This window comes from Laccaria bicolor, genomic scaffold, assembly GCF_000143565.1.
Source record: "Laccaria bicolor S238N-H82 LACBIscaffold_6 genomic scaffold, whole genome shotgun sequence".
Classification (NCBI taxonomy): domain Eukaryota; kingdom Fungi; phylum Basidiomycota; class Agaricomycetes; order Agaricales; family Hydnangiaceae; genus Laccaria; species Laccaria bicolor.
Genome location: NW_001889877.1, coordinates 1,577,601 through 1,596,783, shown reverse-complemented (window position 1 = coordinate 1,596,783; position 19,183 = coordinate 1,577,601). Strand labels below are relative to the sequence as shown.

The 19,183-nt window shown below is 47.6% G+C and overlaps 5 protein-coding genes across 5 annotated transcripts; 1 reads left to right on the top strand and 4 right to left on the bottom strand.

The window, feature by feature from the left end:
- Positions 1-534: 534 nt before the first annotated feature.
- On the bottom strand, positions 535-1,643 carry LACBIDRAFT_315971 (uncharacterized protein; the record flags this gene model as incomplete). Its single annotated transcript, XM_001878211.1, has 6 exons — positions 535-605; positions 656-799; positions 856-1,049; positions 1,102-1,202; positions 1,251-1,459; positions 1,511-1,643. 6 exons carry the CDS (start codon positions 1,641-1,643, stop codon positions 535-537), a joined length of 852 nt encoding a protein of 283 aa, XP_001878246.1.
- A 4,766-nt stretch (positions 1,644-6,409) lies between these two features.
- On the bottom strand, positions 6,410-10,193 carry LACBIDRAFT_232894 (uncharacterized protein; the record flags this gene model as incomplete). Its single annotated transcript, XM_001878210.1, has 12 exons — positions 6,410-7,038; positions 7,095-7,434; positions 7,486-7,674; positions 7,779-7,892; positions 7,947-8,137; positions 8,179-8,290; positions 8,349-8,526; positions 8,570-8,784; positions 8,837-9,021; positions 9,071-9,242; positions 9,302-9,838; positions 9,894-10,193. The coding sequence occupies 12 exons, from the start codon at positions 10,191-10,193 to the stop codon at positions 6,410-6,412; spliced, it is 3,162 nt and encodes a 1,053-aa protein (XP_001878245.1).
- A 282-nt stretch (positions 10,194-10,475) lies between these two features.
- LACBIDRAFT_315968 (uncharacterized protein) lies at positions 10,476-11,243 on the bottom strand (the record flags this gene model as incomplete). Its single annotated transcript, XM_001878209.1, has 3 exons — positions 10,476-10,868; positions 10,923-11,123; positions 11,178-11,243. The coding sequence occupies 3 exons, from the start codon at positions 11,241-11,243 to the stop codon at positions 10,476-10,478; spliced, it is 660 nt and encodes a 219-aa protein (XP_001878244.1).
- A 3,568-nt stretch (positions 11,244-14,811) lies between these two features.
- On the top strand, positions 14,812-16,898 carry LACBIDRAFT_293440 (uncharacterized protein; the record flags this gene model as incomplete). The annotated part of the gene is made up of 1 exon (XM_001878560.1): positions 14,812-16,898. One exon carries the CDS (start codon positions 14,812-14,814, stop codon positions 16,756-16,758), a length of 1,947 nt encoding a protein of 648 aa, XP_001878595.1. The 3' UTR covers positions 16,759-16,898.
- Positions 16,899-17,315: 417 nt separating this feature from the next.
- LACBIDRAFT_315965 (uncharacterized protein) lies at positions 17,316-19,024 on the bottom strand (the record flags this gene model as incomplete). The annotated part of the gene is made up of 11 exons (XM_001878208.1): positions 17,316-17,728; positions 17,785-17,860; positions 17,908-17,984; positions 18,036-18,173; positions 18,236-18,307; positions 18,362-18,373; positions 18,429-18,525; positions 18,590-18,614; positions 18,669-18,680; positions 18,733-18,798; positions 18,912-19,024. The coding sequence occupies 11 exons, from the start codon at positions 19,022-19,024 to the stop codon at positions 17,316-17,318; spliced, it is 1,101 nt and encodes a 366-aa protein (XP_001878243.1).
- Positions 19,025-19,183: the final 159 nt, after the last annotated feature.

Here is a 19,183-nt window from a genome sequence, read left to right as displayed (position 1 = left end):
TTTTTTGGAGTTCCCCATGACATCCAGCCGGTGATACACGATGAGGAACGCTGCAGATGAGAACGGAGGCTCCTGGATGTCACATGTTTGGAGATTATCCGGCTAATTGGAAACACGTGGCAGGCGAGTTTACAACCTTGCGGTATCAATTGACGTCCGCAAGCGCTGGCGGTATCATGAAAGATTCAGATTTTGCGGTCCGGACGTCAGAATACTGTCTTGCCCTCGTTTATTTGTCTTCGCTTTGACGTACTGGGTGTTTTTGCGCGAAGTGGTGAACCTATATATTTCCTATGCTGTCCGATGACTGTTAAATTCAAATCACAAAATTCGCGTGAAGAAACACGAAGGTTTAGACCTCAGCAGGCCTCAGAAGTCGTCGCAATTTTATCTGTGGGCCCGGATGGATGGCACGATGACGGACAACCCAATACTTAGCGATACAACGCAGATAAAGAATTGAACGTTCCTCGAGTAAGAGAATGGAGACATCAGGGTATCCAATTACTTTGAGCTCAAGCGCTTGGAACTATATCAGGAGTTTGACAAGAGAATAGCTGCACTTGCAAGTTGTCTCCTGACGTCGTGATAATCTACATCATGTGCTAGGATGGTGGTCGTTAGGGCATTCAAATACCATGTAAACGAAACTCACTGTCTTCCACTTCTCCCCAGCGCTCTATCTGACTATTGACTTCGACTTGTGCGGCAAGGGCAGCTTTCTCCACTGACAGATGATTCTTGACGAGGGCGAGAGCAATAATGAGCGACTTTGTGGTGTATGTGGCACGTTCTAAGGCTGTTTGACGATGAGTTGAAGCTGGTCGTTTGCAGCTTGAAGTACTTGTTTCTTACCAGCTATCTCCCACTTATCAAGCGATTCCAAAACCCTCTCCACGATTTTTTTCGTCTCTTCTGGTTGTGGAACGGAAAGAATAGAGCCTGAGATGTTGAGTTGAATCCCAAAGGTTTCCCGAGCCCAACTTAGCAACGGCTCCCAATGCTGTGTCTGCAGTTTTTCAAGCGGTTCAGGATAGTTATTGAAGAAACTAAGAGTGTTCTTCAGCCACTATTGCAAGGAGGCAGCTATTTCGCACGAACCATATAGTATCTGTATCCAGATATGCTACGAGCGCTTTGCGAACTTCTTGACGTGTGCTCTCATGTTCCAGTTCGTCAACCGCTCTTGAAGCGATAGAAGTCTACACTTCAATGGTAAAAATGCGCATAAACATTTAAGCAGAACTGACCATTGGTAGCGCATGCGGTTTCAGAAGCGTTTCCTGGTTGTCCCATTCAGCAGCAATGACGGACGCTAGGAGAGTCTTGTTTGCTGGGAGTAACAAGGTGTTACCCGAAGGAGTTTTGAGTGCTCGCCCGTCTAGCGTGATAGCGAGCGTATCTCCCTGAGTGGATACACCGACAGTACTCCAGAAGCGCTTCTTGGTAGCTTCCGCACCTGTCTCAAGCGTGGTTATTATTGAACAGATATAAAAGTCGGTGGACATACGGTTGGTTTCTGAGATGGGAGGTCCGTCAAAGGCCGCTGTTGACTGAAAACGTGAAAGCAGAAGACGAGAGTTTAGTTGTGAGCGACGTGCGATTGCTGAAACTATACGAGGTCCCAGTTTCTTCACAAACATCGAAGCTTGCGTCAGAAAAACTGCAGGTCACCGTCACGTGGCTGCTGTCACTTCCATCACGAGTCGAAATCGCGACAGCACAAGCGCTTGGCTTGTTTCAATTTGGTGCTTTACTTCATTCTACATAATGACTTCTCAAAGTACACTCTCAAACTTCTTTCAACGTCATACTTCAGGCAAAACGCCGAATAAGCGCCCAGCATCGCCCGTAGACCTGACAGTTAGCGACGATGACGGGTCAGTGCAACGAAAGAAAGCTAGGACTACTACTGTGGAGGGGACTTCAAATCTGAGAACCACTGAAGATTGGTGTTTTTCCCCAGAGAAGCCAAGGAAAATAGTCTCGCCCACACCAGCGCAGAGGCAGAGACGCGAGAAATTCAAGATGAAACTTTTACAGGACAATAGCAGCTCCTTGTGGAGAAGTTCACAGACCCCTCAGACGGGGATTGATGTGGAGGAGAACAGCCTGGCTTCAGAAGAAGACTCATGTGACGGCGCCTTCCAGAAACTAACGGAAATATTTCTACATAAGAGCAAAGGCAAGAGCAAGGCGACTGCTCCCCCAAAACGCACCAAGAAGCATGTGGAAATTGGGCCAAGCGGACAAGCTTACACCCCTCTGGAGCTGCAGGTGAGGGCGTCTCAATATTTTGATTGATTTCTGACAGAGCTGTAGGTTCGCCAACTCAAAAAAGAGAATGCCGGTACTGTGCTTATGGTTGAAGTTGGCTATAAGTACAAATTTTTCGGTGACGATGCTAAGGTGAGGATCTGGATATCAACTTTTCTACGGAGATGACGCTCACCGTGCTCTACAGGTGGCTGCCAAGGAGCTAGGTATGGTAGCTTTTAACGATCGAAATTTCGTCGTAGCCTCCATTCCCACACATCGACGCGATGTTCATTTGAAAAAGTAATATCGATGGCTTTGTCCTTTTGAAGCAATTGACCGTTTTTGAAAAGATTGTTGGCACAGGGTTACAGAGTTGGACTCGTACAACAAATTGAAACTGCAGCTCTTAAAAAAATTGGTGACAACAGAAATGCCCCCTTCGACCGCAAATTGACCCATTTATACACTGCGGCGACGTAAGGTTCTTTTGCTGAGCCTACTGTTCCTCACTCATTGCTCTCCAGTTACGTAGATGTGTTAGATTCCGTGGATGACTTGGAAAAATATTCACCCTCGCAATTCATGTGTCTAATAGAAGAGAAGAAGCCCAATATTCCTTCCATGGTTTCCATAGCCATGATTTCGATCTGCACTAGCACAGGGGACGTTGTTTGGGACGAATTTGATGGTGAGTGGCATTAAATCATGTCCAAATCTACACAAGACCCATATTTTTTAGATACAATCATGAGAATAGAACTTGAGGTTTGCCACCACTCTCAAAAGCTTGAGCTGAATATTAACAACGAATTTTAGACAAGGCTAGGTCACATCCGGCCATCGGAACTTCTCTTACCACGAAAGGGCTTATCAGAGCCCACTTCGAAAATGCTCTCTCAAATCGCTGGGTATTCGAACTCACCGAGTCAAATGTCAGTCATGTCTTAACTTGTCTTCTGTTTAGGACGTCTGCAGTTGGATCCCCAATTCGTATTGAGCATTTTCCTGAGATAATGCCATACGAGGCCGCGTTTTCGAAAATTTCCGGCTTTTATACAGACAAAACAAAAACAGGTGTAGCCTCAGAGAGCTTTACATCCGGTATAATCTTGTTCTTCCTCTTTTTTTCCTCCCATGCCAATTTCTTGGAACAGGCAAGCTTCTGGCGGAGTCTATAGGCTTGCCCAAGCGCGTCATCACTGCTCTCGCTCACACAATTAAATATCTGTCTGCCTTTGGTCTTGCAGATGCTCTATTGGAGACCAAGTTTTTCAACAAATTTACGACTCGAGCTCATATGTTACTGGCCGCCAACACTCTAGCTAACCTGGAAATTTATTGCAATGACACTGATAAAAGTACACACGGTTCTTTGTTGTGGATTCTGGATCGAACTAAAACCAAATTCGGTGCAAGATTACTCCGCGACTGGGTCGGTAGACCACTCATTGACAAACGGTGCAATCGCTGCATAGACCTGCGAAAACACTTGCTAATATTTTTAACAGTGTTCTTCAGGACCGTGTCGATGCCGTCGAAGAGCTCAAAGGGAGTACCTCGGAGAAATTGGTAACTCTTCGTCAAGTTCTGAGGCGACTCCCCGATCTTGCGAGGGGTTTGTGCAGAATTCAATATGGTCAGGTTCGTGCTCCTTTGCCCAAATTTTACCACGCCGACCGTCGTTCACCATAGTGTACACCTCAAGAGCTGGCTGTTCTCCTTACCGCATTCAGTAAAATCGCACAAGCTTTTGATGAGACCAAGACAGCGGAAGACGTTGGCTTTAATTCTCGGCTACTCAATGACATCATCTTTTCACTTCCCAAGCTTCGCCAACCGATAAAGAACCTACTCGATACAGTTAATATCAGCATGGCCGCTGAGGGCAAGAAGGAGGCCATGTGGGTGGATCCCGAAAGGCACCCAAATATTGCTAACGCTGAAATGGTTTGTTACCTATGTATCCATTGTCACGAAAGAATTAACCACAATTTCAGGCAATCATAGCAATTGAGGTTGGGCTCCAGGACGAGCTCAAAAGAAGTATGTCGTTCAAGGATCTTATTGTGTGTCGCAGTCTCAAGGGGAGCAGTCCGCAAACTACTTAGATTTCCATCTCTCACATGGTCTTCTCACCTCGACGATGAGGTAATAAATTCAAATCCGTTTTGTATAGGTTGACTGAACCTGTTACAGTATCTTGTAGAAGTCAAGAACAAGGACAATAGACCAATACCCGACGAATGGACTCTCCACTCAAAGTTGGTCGTAACGCCATCTATCCTGCATGAGACTAATAATTTCGCTTGAAGGACTAAAACCCATGCCCGCTACCAACCGCCCGAGGTCAGAGCAATGCTGGAGGAACGTGCTCAGTACAAAGAAATGCTCCAGGTAACCGTTGTTTCTTCAAAAGAAGTTTATATGTAATGCTGTTTGATTAAAGGTGGAGGCAAACGAGGCATTTCAAACTTTTCTCAAAGAGATTTCTCAAAACTGCTATGCCCCATTACGAGATGCCGTTAACAAATTGGCCATAGCAGATTGTCTGCTCAGTTTTGCGCAAGTCGCGCTCCAAGAGAATTATGTTCGTCCTGAGTACCTAGACGACAACACCCTGGAAATTGTAGACGGGCGCCATCCAATGGTAGAGGCCTTAAGAGCTGATCCTTACGTTCCAAATTCAGTTACCATGACTAGTGAACGTTCATTGAGTAAGATCATTACTGGACCGAACATGGGCGGGTAGGACTTTTTTTTTTTTTTGACTGACGTCTGCTGATCTTTTATCACAGAAAGAGTTCGAGTGTAAGGATGATTGCCTTAATCGTAATTATGGCGCAAATTGGATGCTACGTACCAGCATTGTCGGTCAAGCTTGGACTCGTCGATTCGATTCTCACACGAATGGGAGGTAAGTATCGTCATACACCGTCGAACGTAGAATTGAATTTTAGACAGCTTCTGATGACATTGCGAGGGGACATTCAACGTTCATGGTTGAGATGTCCGAGACGAGCGAGATTTTGCACTCGGCCACCAACAAGAGTCTTGTTATTTTAGACGAGCTCGGCCGTGGCACGTCCACGTTTGATGGAGTGAGTTATCGGCAATGCGCTCTACAAACCACCCCACTCATTTGACGTGTAGATGGCAATAGCACATGCTGTGTTGGAATACCTAGTCAAGACGACAAAGTGCAAGACACTTTTCATTACTCACTATCCTGTTGTCGCCTCTAGTCTAGAGAAAAAGTACCCTTCTCATGTGCAGAATCTTCACATGGGGTATGAAGCTGATACCCGTGTCGACGGTACCCGCGATATCACATTCACGTACCGATTGAAAACAGGGATGGCATCTGGTAAGTGTTGGTTATGCTTCCAATGGTTAGAACGACAGATACCTTTTCGAAATAGAATCGTTTGGCATCGAGTGTGGTCGTCTGGCCGGCTTGGATCGCTCGATCCTCTCAATAGCGACAGAGCGTTCATCCCAGATGCGACAAGAAGTAGAAGGACGGATTCGGAAAAACAAGTAAGCGGCACACTTCTACTGAAGTCCTCATCAACGTCATTGACTGTATGAGCAGAGCCCAGAAATCTGCGCGTTTGATAAGTCACGCTCTTACAGGCACTAGCCTCGAGACAGTTGCAATCATGGAGGAGCTTAGAACATTGTCGGAGTCCATATCCAGTCCTTCCTAGGAAAAGGGGGAAATTACAATCTATGCAACTTTTGCTTTTTTACGCTTAGCTTTTTTCGGACTACTATGTTTATCTTTGATCTCTTCAGTAACCTCGTCAGCTTTCCGCTTTGACTGCAACGGTTTCGTTTTTGATTCGACCGCGGTTTGAGAGGCGCGGGCTATTTGCTCGCACATCTTCTGAAGAGCAGGTGATGTACCAAAGCGAGAAGAAGCACCTATCTTCTCTTGCAGTGCTTTCCAGGATTTGGGCTTCCAAATATCCTCCATCTCCTGGGGAGCGAATCGCTGAGTTTGCCGAACACCGACGAGTCCAAGCTTCAAGAGCTCTTTCATCTGAGGCGCCGTCAAGTCTGTCCTTCTAGAGCATGCATCCGTCGCTGTGTCGATCAAAAGTTTCCGTAGCAACGGTAAGAACTCCAACGCCTCCTTCTCGTGTTCAGCCTAGTTTGTATATGAATTCAGACAGATCGAGGGGGAACAAATCAAACTACGCACCATCACAGGCACTAGACGTTGAAGCAACTGCAAAACCTGGGATTGTCGGTACGCATTCACCGCTTTACTTGCCAGATCCAACAAGTCAGTGCGAAGAGTCCAACTTTGTGCAGGAAAACGTTGGAAGAATTCGTTGAAGTAGGTAGCATTAAGATGGGAATTTTTTCGGGTAACAAAATCGACCAAGGATTCTCGATACATGTCGATCACTGATTTTTCGTCCTCCAAGTTGATGAGGACCTTCGAAACGTAGAGACTCGACTGGCTGAGAATTCCCAGGAAATCCGACGAGGCCGTTTTACGGGCTCGAGTGTGCAAATTACCGGCGATGGAGCGGACCTCTTCCAAGTCTGCCTGCGAAGGGGTTTCTTTCGCTTTACCAATTCTCGTCCGAAGAATCCCTTTTGCTTTGTCAGATAGTTGTCGCTCATCTTGACCGGTTCCTGCAATGAGCTCCACAAGAGGGGAAATCAAACGCAAGATAAGTGGACTTGACGATTGCTTTTTTATGAAGATATCCACGAGGTCGAGAACACGATTTTTGAAATGGGTTGCTTCCCGCTGAGCATCAACATCTACAGCAGAAAAGAATGGGCAAAACTGTTTCAAGAGAGTGAAAGAAGTTATTTACCCTTTGTTTTCCTCTCGCCGGCGGCTGACCGGAAGACTTGGGCAAGCTGTTCATCAATTGCCATCATCTGGTCGTCATCCATGAGCTCTTCGTCTTCGTCATCGTCTGTGTCTCCCGTGGGGGGGTCAATTCCATTTATCCGAAGAGCTTCTTCTACTTTGGCTCGTATTTGCGCGTCAACTTCCTCGTCGTTGCTGTCGTCGCCCATACCGGCATCAACATCCGACTCAGAGTCGGACGAGCTTTCTTGCTCGGAGTCAACATCTCCATCTTCGTCTTCATCATCCATCTCCTCATCCTGTTCCTCGGCGAGTTTGGCTGGATCGCGTCTTTCAAGTTGCTAGTGAAGTTAACATTGGTCGGCTGGAGGCAAAGGGAGAAGAAGACTAACCGTGACAATCAAATCAATCGTCGTCCCCTTGACAGACCCTGATAGCAATGTAAAAACTTGATTGCTAACGGATCGCATGTAAGCCGTTGACTTTTCAAGGTATCCGATGATTGTGTCCACAAGAACGTCGATTGGTTCGAATGCAGCATCCTCCGGTTCTGCCAGGTCTTCAGTAACCTTCTTCGCCTTCTTACTTGTACCCTGCTTTGGAAACATTCGGGAAGCACTTTCAATACATGACTGTAAAAGGGACGTTGAATAAGGTCGAATAAAGGAAAGCAAGGTCGAATAACCTCGAAGCTCTCAAGATCCAGATCTCCCTCTTCCGCTAAGCAATAGTGCTGTAGGGTGATAGCTAAAAGAAGTAGCTCAGCCCCTTTCGCTGTTTCTTGTTGCCTTTCGTTGACCTATATCGAATCTTACTTCATAACAGACGGTGAATGGTAATGATTGGAACCAACCGCTCTCAATGTTTCAACGACCTCCCTGGCTCTGACACGGAGTTGCTGTTCACCTTCATCCGCTTCAGCGAGAGAAGAAACGTGCTTGGAGTCATTCTCCAATTGCTGGATGGTTTCCAAAACTTTCGCCACCCAGAATTTCCCATCTGATGCTACAGCTGAGGCTTTGGTTGCCTTTTCACCTAGCTTTCCTTTCAACAATTTTCATGTATTGAAGCAAGTGGTCGCATACCTGATTTAACAACAGTCGTTTGGGCATTCAAATTACTGAGGCTAGTCAGAAGCTTGCTACGGCATTGTTGGCGGTGCTCCTCGGAAAAAGCGGGCTTTGGTATCGAGCGCAACTACAACCACAGGAAAATAAATGAAAAAACAATCGCTCAAATGTAACAAAAAACTCACAGCTTGAATCGGGCTCTTGGAAGATTTCTTTTTGACCACAAAGAGGCCATGGAGAGCAAGCCAGTCAAGAATCGACTGTACCCATTCGTCCTCTTTGGGTAACCGACCATTTTGGATCAGAACACCTAACTGGTCTATGATCCACGTTCGACGAGCGTTCATTGTTGCGATGTTCAAACTACAACAGAATTATCAGGGAGGATCATAATAAGAGGTATGACACGACGTACTCTCCGTCCGACTCGTCAGTTTGAGTTAAAATGTAGTCGATGTAATTTTTGATGCCCTGAGCATCGAGGCTTGCCAATACCGACTCCACGGTCTTCGTTTTCGTAATTTTATCAAACTGTTGGTTTCCATTGACACCAGTCAGTTGTAAGATGAGGGCGAACCCGAGTTGAGGCTTGTCCTGGACAAAGGCCTGAAGTTCTTTCACCTATAGCAACAATGAAATTAGAGTTGATAACCGATGAGGCCAGCTAGCTCACAGTCTGCAGTGCGATTTTATGCAAGTATCTGTCCTGCTTAGATAGATGGTTAATCCAGGAGCGCATGAAATTCTTCGTGAACAACATTGGCATGCTGTCTTCATTCACGCGTTTTAATGCCTTTTGGAAGACCTGGAAACCCCAGTATTTACGCTGCGGTGATGACGTCGAGGAAAACAACGATTCTACGAAAACGTTAGCTTTGCCAACACAGGCACCTCAAAGGCAACTAACCATCAACGACGACGCGATAGAATTCTTGAAAAGATCCCCGACTTGGCTTGCCGTTTGGACCGGGGAGTAATTGATCGAAGATGATATCCCAAACGAAGTGTAACTCAGGTTTCCATGAACCACTGGGAGCTTTGGAAGGATCTTTTTCCCCATCCTCGTCGGTGGTCGATCCCTGCCAACGTCAAAGTTTATTATAGAACGAGATGAGTAATGGAGGGTAACGTTGCGGACCTTCAATATTCTAGAAAGCGCCTGTAGATTGGCGGAACTAAATAAATCTGAATTTTTGAATGGAGGTGAAAAGAGGTCGTTCCGATTCCGATGGGAGGCCAGGTCTTGTAATTTGAGAGCCAACGCAACTTTTTCTGGCGACCATATTTTATTGTCTATAAACAATTGTTTGAGGGTTGATTCAATGGCCTCGTTTTTCCAGGAGACTTCCGACTCTTCTATGGCATCGACGGCAAGTTTAATGGTAAACCAGGCACTCTCTCGCAGCCATGATTTCTTTTCCCCAAGTATGAGGAGCTGCGAAAGAACTTCTTCATAGCTCGACAATGTCGAAGGTAATGTTGCTGAAGAAGCGGAAGTCGAAAGAGGATCGGTCCTTACAAGGAGGCCTGACTGAACGATGGACATGATCCCAAATAGCCGAGCGAAAAGAACGTCTCGTTCTTCTTGTCCGGTCATTGATCCCTGATACTTGCTGCTATCCATGACGATGTTTAATATCTGAGCGCATGTAACCGTGTTAATCCTTGAAAGAAGCTATGAAATCGGATGCATAAGCTTTGATGAAACAAGAGAATAAACGGGGGCACACCTCTGTCAGGGCAACCGCGAAACCCAATCTACTGCTTTCCCGAGGGCTCGCCAACCCTCTCACAAGCCTTCGTATTGAATAAGACACATCTTGAGCATTCAATATATCAAGTCCATCCGATTTTAGAACGCCGTCCTCGTCGCCCTCCTCGTCGTCCGAGCCAGAAGTACCAGGTGCAGGCTGAGGAACGAACTGAGCTTGAAACTGCTCCAAAGCTCCTATGAGTTTTACGGACGCATCTAAGCGCTCCTTCTTCGATGCTTCTGATAGATGCCAAAAGAGCGGCAGCGTTGTCGTCATTTCGTTGAGTTGAGCTCGATGGTCGAGGTCAACTTTTTTTGATCGAGTGTGTAGAGCTATTTGGTTTCAATGCTGTTACCAACCAGCCCCACACAAACACGACGCGTGAACGCCAATATTAGCCTTAGCGCGCGAGGCATTGCTTTGTGGTCCTCCATAAGACACAGCCATGAAATTAGGGATTATCTACAACTAAATGCTTTGAACAACAGGACTCAGTGAAGTGACGATAAGTAAAGAAGAAAGCATCCAGCCAACAACCTTCATAAATAAAATAGACTTCTAATCCAAATGCATCCAATGTCCTTTGACGCCAAGTCGGCATTTTTCGCAATCTGACCGAGGACCCATGGTAAACCGAGGTTTTCTCTGACTTTGAGGTAATTGTACGAAGGAAGACTCGGGTGATATCGACATCGGCGCCGGACTGGGCGGGGGTGGTGGAGTTGACACGGGTTCAGGCAGAGCATCCGCAGAGTAAGCGGAAGCCATATTAATACTATGCACGTACGACAGCCTAGATGCGCTAGACAAAGCACTGTGTTGGTCTAAGGTCGACGAGGCTTGGTTGGGTCGATGTGACGCAGGAGGTAAAGTTAATTTCGAATGTGTAGCCAAACCCTGCAACGAAGGTCCATCGAAGTTCTCATCCATAGTCGCATCATGATCTATAGCCTACAGAGGTGGCTCAGCCGTCGTTTCAGCAAGTGAGACAAAAAAAACACGCACCATGTCAATGTCCGCCACTGACTCCAACCTTTCTTCATCAATACCCCTACCAGCGAAAGCACCACACGCCAGACTAGCAATGGCCAGGTCTCCTGTCTGCCGAACCCAACCCCAATCTTCCGAAGTTTCCCGACTGCTACTAGCTGCTCGGTATCCGGGGCCGGCGCGTCCTGAAAGGCCAGTCGCCAAAGAAAGCCTTTTCTGTAGGTCAAAATGAGCCACTTCGCGTACACAAGAAGACAGAAAGAGACGCACAGAGGGTCGGTCTATGGGACTGCCTGGTTCCGGAGAACGGGCTCTCTTTCCGGAATATTGGCGCATACTTCGAAAAGAAGGAGAGTGAGGCCCGGGAGAGTGGATGTCGACATCCATATGAATCATGATTGAAATATTTATATAGGCTGAAGTGAGGGTCCTTTGACTAAGATGGGGGGAGCATGAGGCCGGTCACTTGTGTAAGGGGAGACAAAGAGTTACTATTGCCAGAACTATTTCTTTTTACATAACTACATAATACATGTACAGCTGGATTTGGTTGCAGGACACTATTTACGAGCAGTCGTACCGGTTGAGCATCAATCTAGCAGATCTATAGTTGAAGACTACCCGGAAATCCAAAGAATTTTTGCTTGCATCAAAGTTCGTTGGTATCGATCAGCCCTGCATGTTGAGCCCGCCTCTTGGCAGCCGGGGTTCACTCTCAACATACTCTTCGCCAGTCTCGGCGCGCAACATGTCGTTCAACCACGCCCCGTTGGGCTTGATCTTGATGCCGCGATGGTACATGACTGCGAGGTACAACCATGCGGCGGCATTGCCGACGGTCGACACCTCGTCAGAAACGTGGGTTCGTGCGTATTGGCTCACTCTGCGGTACAATTCTTCGTCGGTGTAGAGGTTGTAGAGATGGTCGGCGACAGCTGTGGTGTCACCAGGGGTAGTGAGGTATCCAGACTTTCCATCCACAATCTGCAGAGGAATGCCCCCAGTGCGGCAGGCGATGACAGGTTTACCGGCATGTAGGGCTTCAGAGACCTTGACCTCGAAACCTTCACGAGTGGACAATTGAAGGGCGATCCTGGAGTTGGCCATCAAGGCGTTAAGCACTGTTGAGCATCGTGAGCGATGTGTTCAAAAATCAAAGGTTACGAACGAACATTGATCGCTGGGAGGAAGCCTCATGACGACGATGTCCTTGGAGAATTTGACGTAAGGTTCCGAGGCGAGGAGTTGCATTACTTGATCGTAGATGATGCTGGCATCGGGATCATCAACGGCACCATGACCACAAATCAGTAGTTGAGGATGTTCTTCCTCCGTCAGCTCAGGAGACTTTTTATCAAGAAGAAGGCGGAATTTGTAGTACGAATCAATGACGTCGGGAATACCTGAAATAAGATGGTCATGATGGGAGATGGAAGTAGAAGAGGGGGGAAAGTACCTTTGGCTGGATCAAAGCGAGCAATTTGGATAATGTAATCACGTTCTGGCCACCTGAGCTCGTTCATCCTCTCCTTGGTGCAAAGATTCCTAAACTCTCCCATGTAGAACTGCGAGTCCCTACCAATATACTTTAGCTCGCTGCAAGCACCGAACAGGAAATATCTCACCATGGATCGAGTTCCTTGTTGAGGCCATCGAGCCTATGCACACCGTTTAAAAAAATGTTTGAGAGCTTAGAGGCAACTTCTTACCAGTCAGTGGCAGCACCCAGGAGCGCTAGTTTCTCGGTAGGTACATCGCTCGGGACAAACTTGCTGACAGGGTGACCTTAAAAGGTGAGAACAGATAAGACGCTCAGCAACGCGGTGACAGACTCAAAGACTCACTGATGAAGAGATCAGCCAACTGAATATTATTCCAAAGATATTTCCAGACTTCCTCCTGAGGAGAACCTGGAATGTGAACGAGATCGCTACGGATCTCGATATGGGATCGATAGACAATGGGCAACTCAGGACGGATCTTCTTGATAAGAGGAATGAGGCCGGGCATCTGGGGGTCATCTGATTAACCCGGGGTAAGCATAGAGTTTTCTGAATGGTTTGCGGGGAATTTACCGATGAATGCGATGTCAACGCCGCCCGGCGCAAGGGGTCCACCTTCCGAGGTCCAGCGAAGACCGTTCTTGAGAATCCAGGCATCAAAGCCGTCCTTGGCTTCTTGAGTGAGACGAAGATCTGGTGCGGCGACACCTTGCAGGATGTTGTGGTTGTTCTTCGTCGTCCTGAAGACACTTGGCGAGGGATTCGGAACATACCTAATCAATTCAATGATTGAACAACGTGGTCGAAGGAAGCGATTGATGCGCACCAGGCAGCGTCTACATCCAAGGCAGACAAAAATCTAATCAACGCGTGACGCATCTGATAGTGGAGAATAAGACGAAGAATTATATAGAGGATTGAAACATACGAGAGCGACTCCGCCTGAACAGACAGTATCAGCCAAAGTAGAAAAAATATGAAAGAAGTTCCACGTACCTCCTTGCGGAGTAGAAGAAAAGAAGCCGATCTTCACTTTCTTCTCGCGAAGCTCATCGGCCAATTTGACGACCGCGTTCCAAGTCCTATGATACTGTTGGAAGTGTTCGTGAGAAGGAATGTGTATGATCTTACCTGGGGCCCACAGTAGCTTTGTAGACATCGATGTCGTCAATGAGGTGGATTTTGCCACCTGCGTCCACCGTAACCTGGTTGCGGGGCCCAATGCTGAGTCTGGGGTTGTTCCCGGGTCCAAAGTGCATCAGACACTTTCTGGCTGCTGAATCCGCCTGCTCATCAAGAGTACGGGGTATGGGGAGACGGCCAGAGACATCTGCTTGCAATCCAGACATCGCCCTCAAATGATCAGAATCTACGTAAACGGTGGGAGTCTCTGTGCCAGAGGCGACATAGGAACCGGTCGTAGAGGAGATCCTGTGCTTAACGTTGGGACGCGTAGCAGAATCGGTGTGGAATGGTTTGATGTTGAAGACAATGGGAACGATATCCATGTCCAGCCAGAGTCGGGTACACAAATTAGGAGACTGATTTTTTATCGCGTTAAGAAAAAATCGATCTAACTGTGGAACCAGTCGTACCTCTTTGAGGAGCGAAACAGTGACACCTGCACCCAGGAACTTGCAAAGATGCTCGATAGAGAATTTACGGAGTGTCTGAAGAACATATTGCTCGATCTCCTTGGAGTTTTTCTCGGGATTGCCCTTCACATAGGGAAGGGTCAAGGACGCGAAGTCAGTGCTGTAGACTGAATCATGAATGGAGACCGCGATCTCGTATTCGGTATTGTTGTTGATTACGCTGCCAGCGACAGCTGCCCACATTGGCTAGAAACCCCACAGTATGATGAGCGATCATGATCGCGATGAGATAATAAATGAAAGTTACCGTCAAGCTTGCATATGTGGAGGGAATGTTGGGCTTCTGCTTTGCGTCAACACTGGAAGAGAGGCGACGCCTGACAGCGACGGATGGGACCGATTCAAAGGGGAAGGAAAGATGGGCCATTGCGATGGGGAAGTAAAGGGCAGGCAAAGAAGATGAGTTTTATAGGTAAATTGGAGCGGGGGGCTGGAAGTAACCGCAAATGGCAGCCAAATGACAGGGTCCAATGACAGGGCCAAATGACAGGCCCCTTCAACAGGCTTCAAGGGGAAGCAAATGACAGGTCGGACAGGTGTGCCCTACGCGTGCCCAAATTGGCGGGGTAAAGTCTCACAAAAGTCTCACATGACGACAGGGCAATCCCTGGCGATCCAGCTGATTATTCGGCCGAGGAATGCGTAGATTCAGTGATTAATGGATAAGGTATTAACGAGTTGAGGAAAGAGTGGTATATATCACGTGAGTATCTACACTAGCACTTAGTCTGACTCTTCTCCATTCGCATGTCCGTCAACTGCTCGGAATGTCGGGGCGACACCATCTGGGACGACGAGGCTGCTTCCGCGATATGCACAACTTGTGGAACCCTGACTGATCCATCACAGTCTATTCTAACATCTCAGGACTACCGGAGCGAGTTTTTACATTCGAATCCACTCTGGGTCCCTGCTGCACCCTCAACCCTCAAAGTTTCGCGTAGAAATGGGGGCCAATGGGACTTGTCGGGCCAAGAAGCAGAAGCTCGAGGAAGGAAAAACTCGGCAAGTCGGTCCAACATATCTCCCTCATTGATACTAACGCCTCTTTCTCAGTATGCAATAGCTGAATTCATTAATTCTCTTGCGGTGTCAATGAACGCCGCCGCTCTATCCCCACGCGCGTTAACTCTTTTCAACCAGGCCAAGACCGCAGGTCAGTTTCGTTGGGGTAGAAAGACCAGACTAATTGCAGGAGCATGTCTATCGATTGCGCTTCGCGAAGCGAACAGGCCAAATTCATTCCACGACATAGCTTTCTTGCTCAAAACATCGCCAACTTCGCTCACCCGGACTTATATATCTATAACATCTTTACTTAATTTCACCTCAACCGTCATTGATCCTTCCATCCATATATCTACCCTCCAATCACACTTGGCGTCCGTCTTGAGAGACAATCAGAAAGATTCTGGTCTTCCTGACTCATTGGTCAAATTTCTACAACCAATTTGCTTGCGTACTGTGTCAACGACGGCAAACTCTTTATGTTCTCTCATCGCTCGTCTCTGCCCGGATGACGATTTGAAAAGGCTACCGCCTGCGCCCACCGCGTGCGCCATCTTCATGTTGTCGTTGGAGGCCGAATGCCGCGAAACCATCAGTCCCCTCGGCGGTCTTGCCCAATGTCTAGGCGCCCGATGTCACGTAGGGAAAGGCGTTGTAATGACCCGTTACAAGGCGATCCAAGACGAAGTCGCATCTTGGATTGAGAAGGTCCCATGGCTCGACAAGTATGAAGGCAAATCGCGCCGTGCCAAGGTTTCTCGACGACTCGTCGTTGCGCGCGGACTCAAGGATGTCATTAACTTTCAAGACGAGATATGGCGGGATGCGGTACCGCCTAATCCCTTGCTCGATGAAGACGACGAGGACGAAGAAAATGACTCTACAACAAATATACCAGTCTCTGCCAGTCAGGATACCAGGCCGCCCCCGCGCAAACGACAAAAGACTCATCACTCGTTGCTAGATGCCACACATTTCCTTCTTGATCCACTTTCAGGCTCTATACCACCATCATCACATACCCTCATACGCCAACACTCTTGTACATTACCATCAAGTGCAGCCTCCACCCAATTGTCATCATCATCAAGTAATCACCTACTCCCAGTTACGTCCTATATTCTTACCGCCCCGCTATCAAATCTCATCTCCAAACACGCTCCAACGCGGCTCCAACGACTCACCGTCGATCGAGGCGGTTCAGGCGAAGCTGAAGTTGCAGACGACGAGCTTTTCACAGAAGGAGAGTTGGAAGGGTTTCTCAGAAATGAAGGAGAAGTAGAAATATTGCGTCAGGCCTTTGGTTGGGACCAAGATAACCCAGAACCTGTCGTTGAAGAGATCCGAGTCTCACGAAAATCAAGAGCTGGAACCGACGCTGTCAAGAAGAAATCGAGACTTAATCTAGAAGCCCTGGCCCAATTTCTCGACGGGGGCGACGAAGAGAAGGAAAGTGATTTTGAATTCGGCCTCTATGGTTTTGATAAATCCGACGGGCACTCTGACGATGACGTTGAGACTTCCCAGGACCCCTTCAGCATTCACCGTCTTCCAACGACGTCTCACGTTTCTTCAAGAACAATGGAGAACTGCCAAACGGATGGCGAGGTCGTCATTGATACCTGGCGACCTCTAACTCCGGAACGCGACGTTGACGCGAACAGGTACGACGAGGAGTATGATTGACAAATTTCGTACTCTTTAGGATACACAGAGGAATTTCACATTTTCCAATATTGCTCACTAGTCACATATTACTGGGTATGGCTTTATGAAATGGACGTTGAACTCTTTTCCAATGGATCAATGAATTACTTGGCCTTAGCCAACTTTGTTGAGTGTAAACCATTGTTCCCTATCTTCTTCATATCTCTTTTACCCCCATGTTCCGGGGTCAGGTGGGTATATGTGGGGCGCCCGTTCGCCGCCACCCATGAGGCTCTCTTTGATAACGCTCATACTGAGTGGCGTTTTTTCTTCTGCTGACTCCCTCTTACATCGGCCGAATATGAATTTGTTGCGCAGTATCGCAATTGACGCTGATCTACGCCGACCCAGGGACGTTCGTAGGAACCACTGACCCTAGCATCCAACGTCGGACCGCTCAACTTCACTCAGGTTCAAATTGCATCATATAATCTTCAGATCGCATACTCAAGGTCCGAAAGTTGTGTTGTTGTCATAGTCAGAACACAGAAACATGATGAAGTAGATCAAGTTACATCGTGGCAGCGTAAGAAATGTCATAACGCCGTGCTTGTTTTCGTGGCAAACGGGTCGACGAAAGGAGAACCCATCCTCGAATGTGTTTCATCGTCTTTCCAAATCTCTTCCAATGACCCAGACCGAGGGCGCGGTACCGTTCCATCTAGTTCAAAGTCCTCAGCATCCGTGTGATCAAAACTGGTGTACCTCTCCGGATCTCTAGCCTGTGTATTAAGGAACGGATTGGTGCGCGATTCGTGGTGGGCGAAGGCATGCGATTCGCTGCCAGTTCTGACGTGAATGGGAAGACCATCCTCTTCATCATGTTTGATTCGGGGCGAGTAAGGGCGATGCGAGAGGTCTGATTCTAGGCTGGGGTAGTATTGGCGGTATGAGAAGTATGCAAGGACGGTTCCAAGGATAGAGCCGACAAGGACGTCTTGCCAGTGATCTATATGTTTTGAGGTTGGCTAGACGTTCTGACGAGAAGGGGGAGAGATTACATACGACGGTAATCCATAGTTCGGGAGATGGCGACTAGGGATGCACCTGCGAAGGGAGAGAGCGCAAGCCATGCTTTGCCCTTCGTTGCTATTTAGCAGCATATGCTTGGAACGTGACAAAACATACCGTATGTCCTCGGCTATCGAACAAATGAAGCTTGCCAGCGAGATAAAACGAAAGGAACCCAAGTCCAGCAAACGACACTAGAACAAGTGTCAGGTATATCAAAAACGTTTTCCGTTAGAATAACTCACTGCTTGAGTGTCCAGATGGGAAACTGCGGAATCCGTCACGTAGAATGGCTTCGCTTGCTTGTGTGCAAATTGTCCAGTTCGACAGGCCAAAGGTGGGATCTACGGATCCTGTAGGTGGTTGGCACCGATCAATGACATCTGCATTTGTTCAATGACTCTGAGCAATCGTTGCAAACTTTGTTGTGTTGGTGATCGCCTACCAGGACGAGGACGACCAACTGTAATTTTCACAAATTGCGTGACAGAGCCAGTAAGAGCTAGACCAAGAACAACTTAGATATGGTGTCAGAGCAATCTCTAGTGTGATGCCGACGAGGATAACTGACGTCCAAGTGAACCTATACAAGGCATGAGTGGGTTGCACGATGTTTAGGGCCCAAAGAACAAACACACCATTGTGAAAGTCCCACCAAGATCTAACAGTGAAGAAATTGATGACGGGCTGAATTAGCAGTGGAGATACGAAGCAGATGAGATACAGAGCGATGTTCTTGAAGCGAAATCGAGATGACGTGAGTTCAAGATGAAACATGAAGGACTACAAAGGAACCTACAGGGACACGCTCGTGTACTGCATAACTGGATAAGAAAAGAGGTTATAAAGAAGTATTGTGCTGATCTTGTCGAACGTACGGATGGCGTAGTCTGATATGTGGATTTGATTGTAAGTCAGGTCAGTTATGTTACCATTACATACGATGTGTCCTCCAACGAGAAAACCCTCCGATATCCATTAACCTTATCCAAGGAAAAAAACAATGCGCTGTTAAAGTGAGCAGATGATAAAGTGGGTGGAAGCAAGGTCGACGAACGCCAGCACAATTGTTAGAATCCTGCAGAGGAGAGTGAGCCTCGTGTACCACGGAGAAACGGTACATTGTCATCATTGCGTACCAGTCAGGGGCGTAAGAGAAGACGAGTTTCCTGCGCCTTGTCGGGGACATGGCGGGGACCTTTGTCCTTGCATGGGAAGGTTGGAAGAACGCCATACAGGATGGTCGGAGTGGAGAGAAAAAGAGGCGCTGACTGAGCGTTGGCTTGGCATTGAATGGAGGGCACTGTAGGGCCTCAAGCATTTCTTCCTTTCACCATGTCAGACGCGTGGCTTCCAGGCAGGCAATTCCTTTAATCATCGAGTCCTCGCCACC